Source organism: Oncorhynchus mykiss, chromosome 12, assembly GCF_013265735.2.
Source record: "Oncorhynchus mykiss isolate Arlee chromosome 12, USDA_OmykA_1.1, whole genome shotgun sequence".
NCBI lineage: Eukaryota > Metazoa > Chordata > Actinopteri > Salmoniformes > Salmonidae > Oncorhynchus > Oncorhynchus mykiss.
The window spans coordinates 28,170,589-28,181,523 of NC_048576.1; the positions used below are offsets into that span (position 1 = coordinate 28,170,589).

Here is a 10,935-nt window from a genome sequence, read left to right on the forward strand (position 1 = left end):
ATGGCTGTGATGTTAGTGATGTTCTGGTATAGTGTACTTGTAATTTGCAATATTTTTTAGCTTTGTGGTCTCAGGGCACCATTGAAAATGAAACACTGGTCTCAATTGGGCTCCACTGATTAAACAAAAGTTTACAGTAAAATAACAAGCAAGCAGGTAAAATAACAAACAAGCAGGTCCTAAGCTTGGTGATGAGCTTGGAGGGGACAATAGTGTTGAACGCTGAGCTGTAATCAATGATCAGCATTCTCACATAGGCATTCCTCTTATCTAGGTGGGTGAGGGTAGTGTGGAGCGCAATTGAGATTGCATCGTCTATGGATCTGTTGGGGCAGTATGTCTGGTGTCTGGGATGAATAACCTTTCAAAGCACTTCATGATTACAGATGTGAGTGCTATAGGGCGGTAGTCATTTTGGCATTAAGCTTTAAGAGTTCTTGGAAACAGGAATAATGGTAGTTATCTGAAGACATGTGGGGATTACAGACTGGGACAAGGAGAGGTTGAAAATTACAGTGAATATGCCTGCAAGCTGATCTGTGCATGCTCTGGGAACAGGCCCGTAGCCCTGTGAGTGTTGACCTGAATAAAGACCTTCCTCACGTAAGCCTCGGAGAACAAGATCACCCAGTCCTCTGGGTTGGTGAGGACCCTCAAGCACAGTGTTGTCAAAGCATGCATCAAATCCATGGAGTTTTCTGCAAGAGAGGCATTGTTGGGCAGATCACGGCTGTAGCCCCTGCCACCTGCGGTGGGACTTCGGAGCCTGTGTAGTATGATTCCACCTTATTACTAGATCATTGCGGGACTTGAACTTGTTCCTGTCCTTAGCCGTAGCCTCAGGGTTGTCTGCAATAGCCCTGTGTGTGGTAGCCCTGTCCTTTAGTATAGCACCAACCTCAGTGTTAATCCAGGGCTTTGATTGAGGAAGAATATTCACCGTGGGGACAACGTCACCTATGCATTTCCTTATGAAGCTAGTGACGGCGGTGCTTAACTCGATGTTATTGGCGGAGTCTGGGAACATATTAGAATAGCAGTGTAGAGGAAGATGTCATACACTAAGTTTCTGTCTAGCCTGATGGGAAAGTGGTTAGAAGTTTGAAAGAAAAAAAAGCAGAAACCTACCCATGGCTTCGACATTCAGGCCCTACCCTACCCTAGCCCGATTGCTCAACCCGAAATTAGAAATACAATAACTTTCTCCGCTAGTATCCATAGCAGAATTGTCTCTGTCTGTCCTTTGCTCCCTGCGCTGCCCCATGTGCTTCTCTGCGTTTGTGAGTATCCATAGCAAAAGATGTCTCTAGCTTGAACGGTTCAAGAATTACTGTTGGTGGGTTATTTTATGCAAATGTATATAGTTACAAATATTTAAAATTTAGGATAGCCTGAACATGCGAAAGTTGGTTGTTCTCTCTAGCTTGAATGGTTCAATAGTTATTTTATGCAAATGAATAAAAATGTATGTAGTTAGACATTTCAAATAATTTGAAGTTAGGATAGCCTGACTGTTTTAAAGCTGGTCTTGTAGCTTAATTGGCCAGAAGCTAAACCATTTTGAATATCTACCTCTGTATTCCTATGGTTCTCATTAAAACCCATGTAATTTATGCACATTTAATGGTTATAGTAAAAAAAAAAAGTATGTATATAGTATAAAAAATCTTTTGACAAGCAATCTAAGTATGGTCAGACTGAACATCTCATCGTTGCTTTTGATGTTGATAGCTTAAACAGTGAAAGAGGATATATTTTTTTCATTGTAGTCTATGGCCCTTTTTCAGCCATTGAAATGCAGTGGTATCCATAGCAACGGCTGTTTGGGCTGAGAGAGCTTTTAGCTGACGTTAGCTAGCTACTTTGTCACTAAACTCTGACAAACTGCAGTAACTCAGTAACTATTGATTGATCGTTCTGTTCTGATTCCAGATTTAAATAGCTGAGTCCAAGATGTTATACTCTCTACGTTTTTGTGAGTATCCATAGCAATGGCTCCTTTTGGTCTGCTACATTTTTAAAAATTTTACCTTTAGGGAGTCCCCAATGACCCCAGGGTCTCTTTCACAAGGGAGCCCTGCATATACAATTTGACGTGGCATGAGACAGCTGTTAGTTGGCGTTAACTAGTTACTTTTCGTCACTCAACTCAGACAAACAACTGTAACTTTTGATTGGTAGAAGATAATTATGTTTCGATTCCAAATGTGAATAGCAGAGATGTAGACCAGATGTCAAAACCTTTACGTTTTTGCAAGTTTCCATTGCAATGGCTGTTTGGGCTGCTCAATGACGAAACAGAGAGCTGTTAGCTGGCTGCTTTTCATCACACTAAACTCAGACAGCTGTAACTTTTGATTAGTAGTAAATCATTTGATCTCATTCCAGATTTGAATACCAAAGAAGTAGACAAAGATCTCATACGCTCTAATTTTTTGTCTAACTGATTGGGAAAGTGGTCCAAATTTAGTTTGTTTATAAAAAGTTAATAGAAATGTCATTGATGTAGTTAGTAAAACAGCTGTATTGTTTGATCGGTATGATATTTTTGTTCCAATTTCAGATTTGAATAGCAAAGTAGAGGAAGATTTCATATGCTCTAACTTTTTGTCAAAATGGTTGAGAAAGTGGTATCAGGTTTGTGTCAAAAGTTTCTTTGTTGACAGTAAATGGAATGCTGGAAGTCTGGGAGTTGATGTCACAATGGGACATTTAGAATGTTCAAGAACTCACATGAAAGTGAAAAGGGACAAAAACTTAATAGTTTAAAAATTATAAAATATATCAAAAAGTTGAATGCAAGCACACTGGTCCTGACTGTTCTGCACGTTTTAAAAGTTTGAATGATGTTTCTAGCTTAAACAATGTAAGAGAATGCTTCGCAAGCCCCACTAATAAGAATTATTATGACGAAGATTTAAACTGGGACGTTTGCGTCGCAACTCTCACCAATAATAAGAAGTATGTTGAACATTTTAAGTGGGGACTTTTTTAAATAGAGTCAATTCCAATAGGGCCTAGGTGAAATGTCTCCATTCTTATGAAAACTCTGATCTCCATTGAGGTACATGCTTTCATCATGCACCGTCCTCAGATGCCTTAGCAAGTCGTCATTTAGTTTAAAACTCTTTCCACAGCGAGTACAGAGGAAAGACTCCTGGGAGTGAAGAAGCTTATGTTTTGTTAGGGTGTGGCTGTGGTGGAAGCTCTCCCCACACACACTGCAGCGGAATGGCCTTTCTTCTGTGTGGATGTTCCTGTGCTCCTGCAGCCCTTTCAGCTGAGCAAAGACATCCCCGCAGTCTGTACAGGTATAAGGGGACTCACCTGTGTGGGTCCTCATGTGACATTTCAGATTATACTTGTCCCTAAACTGCTTTCCACACTCCGAGCAGCCTAGAGCCTTATTATGGCTCCTGCGGTGGTGGGTCAGACATTTCTGAGAGGCAAAGACTTGGGCACAGTCAGGACAGATGAACTTAGGGAAGGCACTGCAACTGTGTTTGCTGAGAAAAGCAGCCCGTTTGTAGCTCTTACCACAGTCATGACAGCAGTGGCTTGGTCTATGGAAGGGATCTTCTTTGTTTTTCCGCTTCAGGCAGCAGGGTGTTCCTCCCTCTTTCTCGGCAGTGTTAGGGCTGGACGAGGAGATGACAGGAGCAGATACACCTCTCTTGGCCCTTCCAAAGACGGGCATCTGATTTGCTATGTTTCTAAACTGACTTCTCTCAACATTCTCAGTATTTCTATCCACATCAGTAGACTGTCCCATCTCAGAGGCTGACCTGATCTCATCCTCAGCCTGGTTATTGTATTTTATCTCCTCCTTAATCCAGTCCTCATGTTCAGAAAAATTGTCTTCCTCAACCAAATCATCTTCTCCATCAAGTCTCCTCTCCTCACTGTAAATGTCCTCCAGATGTCTGGCATCTATATTGAAAGTACTGGACTGACAGACTTTAGAAAATTCTATCCTCTTCAGCAACAACCCTGGTCCTGTGACTTTCATCTTCTCACTGTTAACTTGATGTTCTGCAGGTCTGAAAATAAACGGAAATAGACAGCATATCAACAAATGCATTCCAATAAACACACTATTTGTAATCAACATATTTAACACTTCCTTAATATCTTTGGATGTGCAAGAAAGAAACACTCAAAACATGATCTGGCCCTACCCTGCTTCTTCCTCTCTCAGTTGGTCTGCAGGGTATCCCTCTCCATCAGTGTGGTTGTCCATCTCACTGCACTTATCCCCAGGTGTGTTGTTCAGGTACTCCTCAGCCATGTAGATAGCCTCCTCCATGTCCTGGGGGCACTGTTTCAGCACACAGTCTCCAACGTGTGTGGGCAGGAGTGACACAAACCTCTGCAGGGCCACACACCTCACCACCTCCGCAGCCGTTCTCCTCTCAGGCCGAAGCCAGTGCTGGGCAGCACTTTCCAGTCCCTGCCCCAACTCCCTGGGCCCTCTCTCAGGGTCGTACCTCAGATAGCTGAAGTCCTCCTGCCGTCGGCTCTCTTCTGCCCTGACTTGGCTTTGCAGGCTAGCCCTCAGTGTCTCGTAGTTTGGCTCTCCTGACCTGAGGCACTCCCCGCCAAGGAGCCCCCACTTCACATTAGAAAGCCTGGAGTTGGAGTCTGCCTCCTCCAAAAGCAGCAGGTAGGCCTCAGGATCCTTCACCTCCTCCAGCTTCACATCTGGCTCCATTCTCCTGAGCTCCTCCTTCTCCAGTAACTGTGCCAGAGCCTCGGTCTGGATCTCCCCCTGTACAGCCAGAGCCTGTAGCTGCTGTCTGTGCACTGCTAGTAGGTTTGTAAATAACCGCACCACATCCATGGTTCCACTCTTGGAGTCTCTAGCAACGGCCTGTGAAATATGAAATTATTATAAAAGTATGGTAATGACAGTACCACTGGGCAATGACGATAGCAATTTGGGTGTATAATAAATCCTGTGAAAATAAAATATGTTGATCGCCCAACTCTCAATGACGTTTCTAGCACATGATCCACGAGGTAGTGTTTAATGTGTTTATAAGGCTGTACATGTAGCTATGATCTAAATTATAGCGTCTAGCTAGCTTGTTAATCTGTCTGGCACCACATTCAGATGTGTGCCTCATTTTCTCTCTGGATGAGGGCTAGCTAACGTTTGGTCAGTTAGGTGGTCTAGCTAGCCACGTTAGCTGACAATCCAGGCAAAATAGACAAATTCCACCATAAAATGTGATTATCAAGCTGAACAAAACCACAGGTAGAAAAATAACGTTACTTACCGAGCGACTGGGCGTCTTTTTGTCTTTTACTCGTATTGTATTTCTTGCAGGTTAGCTAGCTAGCTACGTACACAGTTTTTATTGTTGTTTCCAGGGGTACCATTTGATCGTGACAACGTCTGAGTCTGCTGTGTGTAACATGATAAGAATTCCCGTCGTCTATTGTCCAAACATTATATGTAGCTAGCTAACGTTAGCTAATTGAAACGTCCACGGCAAGTAATTAATCATCACAGGTAACTAGTAATTTATTCGTTATTTTGCATTCTTTGATAATCAATTTTGAGATAATATGTTCATTTTGATAGCGTTTTTTATTTTAAATCACCCACCCAGCTAACAACTGAGTCCTGGAACGTTTGTCCACCTTGCTAACGTTAGCTAGCTACTAGCTAAGTTTCAGTGATGGTACTGGGAATTTGACTCAAATAATTAGCTAATAATTATTTTTCGGTGGTATTAGATGCCTTTGTGATCGAGCTGGCCATTCTGACCCTGCCAGCTAGTGAAAAGTATTTTTTTTACTGCCCTCGCCATTGGCACCTGCAATCATTATGGATGTGGTTGAGTTCCTGGTGTCCCTGCTGGATGTGCATAAACAACAGCTGAAAGCGCTGACCAGACAGGGGGAGATCCAGGCCAAGGTCCTCAGCCAGCTTGTCAAGGATGGTTTGACCAGAACCCTTGACCGGCCTTCACCCCAGGATGTAGAGGAACAGAGAAGGCATCGGTTGACACCAGGGAGAGATAAAGACCCAGAGGACTGGGGTGCTAGGCTTGATGGTCTGCTGCAAGAGGAGACACAGAAGAAGAATCAACTGATCAGACCCCAGGGGTTGTCTAATGCATTCCAGACCAGGGTACTGGGACAGATGTGGACTGTGGAGGACCAGAGCAGGCAGGACTTCTTGTCTCTGCGGTACGAACCACAGAAGGGAGCCAGAGAGCTGGGGCAGAGGCTTGACTCAGCTGCTAAGCACTGGCTTAGGCCTGACCTAAGAACTGCTGCACAGGTAGAGCAGTGTGTTGCCATGGAGCAGTTTCTGTCCCTCTTACCAAAGGAGGCTGGTGCCTGGGTGCAGAAGCAGCAACCCAGGGATATGGAGGAAGCGATCAGCATGGCTGAGCAGCGACTTGGGTCTGGTGCCTTCACCGTCTCCTCGCCTTCCCCTGACCGTACACAGACAAACACAGCACAGGGCTCAACAGAGACACAAGAACAAGGGTAGGTAAATGTGTGGAAGCTATTGAACTAATCATATCTGCAGTTATTATATCATCCTCCGTGTCTTTAGTTTAATTGTTCAGTCACATGCAGATCCTAAGAACGATTCACTATGATTCATCTCATTTTAATTTACAGGAGTGTCAAGATGCAGAGCACCAGTGATCACCCAGATGCTTTGACCAAGTCATTTCTCAACCAGCTGGAGACTGTTAAGTCTGCCCATTTCAGTCTAGAGATTCCAGACATGGGAGTAGCCAGCTACCAGGAGGAAAAGGATGAGCATAAGGTGGTCCCAGAGGAAGGGTCCATCTTTGTGTGTAAGCAGGAAGTGGAGGACCCTGACTGGCATCAGGAGAGTGCTCCTCCAGAGCCTATCCAAATGTATGGGAGCACAACAGGACATGAGAGCATGTCAGTGGACACACCTTACATCTCCCCTCCCAGACACAACTCTCTCTCCTCCACCATGTACACTCATCCAACACACAGAGTGTCCAGTCAGATCCCCTCCCCACAGTCGCCTCCATCCCTTGCTCCTGATGTCTATCATCCACAAGTTCAGGACAGCCCAGTGACAGACAGACTGCAGAGTAACAATCATTCTAGTGACGAGACGGAGCTTACTGCCAGGTACACAGGGCTTATCTCTGAAGATGGACAGCTGACCTGGGGGACCCTCCCGAGGGTTCCCTCACCCTCCTTCCATACACGCCCGCCCTCCCCCTCACCCTCCCACCAGTGCCCAGACTGTGGCTGCTGCTTCACCCAGCAAAGGAGCCTGGAGGAGCACAGGAACATTCACACGGGGGCGAGGCCCTTCGTCTGTGGGGTGTGTGGCAAGGCCTTCTGCCACCGCCGCACTCTGAACAAACACACACGTATCCACTCCTGGGAGAGACCATTTCAATGTACTGACTGTGGACAGACCTTTAAACTCAAAGACACCATGAAGAGGCACCAGGTGTCCCACAGCAGGCCAGGGACAGGGCCAGGGGCACGTCAGCTCTCTCACTCACCCTGATACTCTATCTAGCAGCTAGCTGCTCACGCAGCACTTCATCTGGCTGAGAGGTCTCGTAGTAATCAGCACACAACAAGGACTTGAAGTAGGACTGGTCAGATAGCTTTCTCTGTAAATGTCCTAAATAGGCAGATTTGTTTGAGATCGCTAACAGTGTTTTCTGTTGGCGTGTTCCATAAACAGAGGACACTGCTTTGGATTTTGGTTGGTGGAACATCTCTCCCATGTTTCCATGTAAACAAGCTCAAATTACTTGTGCTTCATTGCTCCCTTTTTGTTTTTGTAGAATGCCCTGCCATGGTCCAAGTTAGAGGTGTTTCATGCATTTGGATATTGTGATAGTTACTCTTGAATAATTATTTGTTATGCAGAATCATTTTTTTGTATTTAATTTAATTCTTCAGAAGAGCAGAGATCAGAACATTGTGTAACAATGTACTGTACTGTTTTATGTATTTGTTGTTTTATGCATAGGAGATATATATATATATACACACACACACACAGTTGAAGTCAGAAGTTTACATACACTTAGGTTGGAGTCGTTAACTCGTTTTTCAACCACGGCAAAACTATAGTTTGTTAACAAGAAATTTGTGGAAAGTTGGTTAGGACATCTACTTTGTGCATGACACAATTAATTTTTCCAACAATTGTTTACAGACAGATTTTTTCACTTATAATTCACTGTATCACAATTCCAGTGGGTCAGAAGTTTACATACACTAAGTTGACCGTGCCTTTAAACAGCTTGGAAAATCCCAGAAAATTATGTCATGGTTTTAGAAGCTTCTGATAGGCTAATTGACATCATTTGAGTCAATTAGAGGTGTACCTGTGGCTGTATTTCAAGGCCTACCTTCAAACTTAGTGTCTCTTTGCTTGACATCATGGGAAAATCAAAAGAAATCCGCCAAGACCTCAGAAAAAAAAAACATGTAGACCTCCACAAGTCTGGTTCATCCTTCGGCGCAATTTCCAAATGCCTGAAGGTACCACGTTCATCTGTACAAACAATATTACGCAGGTATGAACACCATGGGACCGCGCAGCCGTCATACCGCTCAGGAAGGAGACGAGTTTTGTCTCCTAGAGTTGAACGTACTTCGGTGCGAAAAGTGCAACTCAATCCCAGAACAACAGCAAAGGACCTTGTGGAGAGGAATCAGGTACAAAAGTATCTATATCCAAAGTAAAACGAGACCTATATCAACATAACATGAAAGGACGCTCAGCAAGGTAGAAGCCACTGCTCCAAAACCGCCATAAAAAAAGCCAGACTACGGTTTGCAACTGCACATGGGGACAAAGATCGTACTTTTTAGAGAAATGTCCTCTGGTCTGATGAAACAAAATAGAACTGTTTGGCCATAATGACCATCGTTATGTTTGGAGGAAAAAGGGAGAGGCTTGCAAGCCGAAGAGCACCATCCCAACCGTGAAGCACGGGGGTGGCAGTGTCATGTTGTGGGGGTGCTTTGCTGCAGGAGGGACTGGTGCATTTCACAAAATAAATGGCATCATGAGGAAGGAACATTATGTGGATATATTGAAGCAACATCTCAAGACATCAGTCAGGAAGTTAAAGCTTGGTTGCAAATTGGTCTTCCAAATGGGCAATGACCCCAAGCATACTTCCAAAGTTGTGGCAAAATTGCTTAAGGACAACAAAGTCAAGGTATTGGAGTGGCCATCACAAGCCCTGACCTCAATCCCATAGAAAATTTGTGGGCAGAACTGAAAGAGCGTATGTGAGCAAGGAGGCCTACAAACCTGACTCAGTTACACCAGCTCTGTCAGGAGGAATGGGCCAAAATTCACCCAACTCATTGTGGGAAGCTTGTGGAAGGCTACCTGAAATGTTTGACCCAAGTTAAACAATTTAAAGGCAATGCTTCCAAATACTAATTGAGTGTATGTAAACTTCTGACCCACTGGGAATGTGATGAAAGAAATAAAAGCTGAAATAAATCATTCTCTCTACTATTATTTTGACATTTCACATTCTTAAAATAAGGTGGTGATCCTAACTGACCTAAAACTGAATTTTTACTAGGATTAAATGTCAGGAATTGTGAAAAACTGAGTTTAATTGTATTTGGCTAAGGTGTATGTAAACCTACGACTTCAACTGTGTGTGTGTGTGTATATATACTACCATTCAATAGTTTGGGGTCACTTAGACATTTCCTTGTTTTCCATAAAAACATACCTGAAATGAGTTGCAAAATTAATAGGAAATATAGTCAAGATGTTGACAAGGTTCTAAATAATTATTTTTAATTTAAATAATAATTGTGTCCTTCAAACTTTGCCTTCGTCAAAGAATCCTTAATTTGCAGCAATTACAGGCTTGCAGACCTTTGGCATTCTAGTTGTCAATTTGTTAGGTAATCTGAAGAGATTTCACCCCATGCTTCCTGAAGCACCTCCCACAAATTGGATTGGCTTGATGGGCCCTTCTTACATACCATACGGTCAAGCTGCTCCCACAACAGCTCAATAGTGTTGAGATCCGGTGACTGCTGGCCACTGAATTATAGACAGAATACCAGCTGACTGTTTCTTCCCTAAAAAGTTATTGCGCTGGGCTTTAATTTGGTGCTGTGCTTTAGGTCATTGTCCTGTTGTAGGAGGAAATTGGCACCAATTAAGCGCCGTCCATAGGGTACGGCGTTGCAAAATGGAGTGATAGCCTTCCTTCTTCAAGAATCCTTTTACCCTGTACAAATCTCCCACTTTACCGCCACCAAAGCACCCACAGATCATCACATTGCCTCCACCATGCTTGACAGATGGCGTCAAGCACTCCTCCAGGGTATTTTCATTTATTCTGTCTCTCACGTATGTTCTTATTTGTGATCCGAATACCTCCAACTTGGATTCGTCTGGCCAGTGTCTGTGTTCTTTTGCCCATCTTAATCTTTTCTTTTTATTTGTCAGTCTGAGGTATGGCTTTTTCTTTGCAACTCTACCTAGAAGGCCAGCATCTCGGAATCGCCTCTTCATTGTTGACGTTGAGACGGGTGTTTTGAGGGGTACTGTTTAATGAAGCTGCCAGTTGAGGACTTGTGAGGTGTCTGTTTCTCAAACTAGACACTAATGTACTTGTCCTCTTGCTCAGTTGTGCACCGGGGCCTCCCATTCTTTCTGTTCTGGTTCGATGCAGTTTGCGCTGTTCTGTGAAGGGAGTTTACACAGCGTTGTACAAAATCTTCAGTTTCTTGGCAATTTCTCGCATGGAATAGCCTTCATTTCTCAGAACAAGAATAGACTGATGAGTTTCAGAAGAAAGTACTTTGTTCCTGGCCATTTTTATCCTGTAATCGAACCCAAAATGCTGATGCTCCAGATACTCAACTAGTCTAAAGAAAGCCAGTTTTATTATTTCTTTAATCTGCATAACA

General features: G+C 43.7%; 2 protein-coding genes across 2 annotated transcripts; one reads left to right on the plus strand and one right to left on the minus strand.

Moving 5' to 3' along the window:
* Positions 1-380: 380 nt before the first annotated feature.
* LOC110537333 (zinc finger and SCAN domain-containing protein 21) lies at positions 381-5,414 on the minus strand. The gene is made up of 3 exons (XM_021623284.2): positions 5,280-5,414; positions 4,179-4,870; positions 381-4,040 (listed from the first exon to the last, which is right to left on the minus strand). The coding sequence occupies exons 2-3, from the start codon at positions 4,838-4,840 to the stop codon at positions 3,002-3,004; spliced, it is 1,701 nt and encodes a 566-aa protein (XP_021478959.2). The 5' UTR covers positions 4,841-4,870; positions 5,280-5,414; the 3' UTR covers positions 381-3,001.
* An 89-nt stretch (positions 5,415-5,503) lies between these two features.
* Positions 5,504-8,082, plus strand: LOC110537334 (zinc finger and SCAN domain-containing protein 21). The gene is made up of 2 exons (XM_021623286.2): positions 5,504-6,504; positions 6,643-8,082. The coding sequence occupies exons 1-2, from the start codon at positions 5,834-5,836 to the stop codon at positions 7,526-7,528; spliced, it is 1,557 nt and encodes a 518-aa protein (XP_021478961.1). The 5' UTR covers positions 5,504-5,833; the 3' UTR covers positions 7,529-8,082.
* Positions 8,083-10,935: the final 2,853 nt, after the last annotated feature.

What these genes read in the sequence shown, in the direction of transcription:
- LOC110537333 (XM_021623284.2), bottom strand. Translation starts at nt 4,840, where the DNA reads ATGGATGTGGTGCGGTTATTTACAAACCTACTAGCAGTGCACAGACAG. An exon ending in CTGAGAGAGGAAGAAGCAGG is followed by an intron (nt 4,041 to 4,178) that starts GTAGGGCCAGAT and finishes GTTTATTTTCAG; the next exon opens with ACCTGCAGAACATCAAGTTA.
- LOC110537334 (XM_021623286.2), top strand. Translation starts at nt 5,834, where the DNA reads ATGGATGTGGTTGAGTTCCTGGTGTCCCTGCTGGATGTGCATAAACAA. An exon ending in ACAGAGACACAAGAACAAGG is followed by an intron (nt 6,505 to 6,642) that starts GTAGGTAAATGT and finishes TTTAATTTACAG; the next exon opens with GAGTGTCAAGATGCAGAGCA.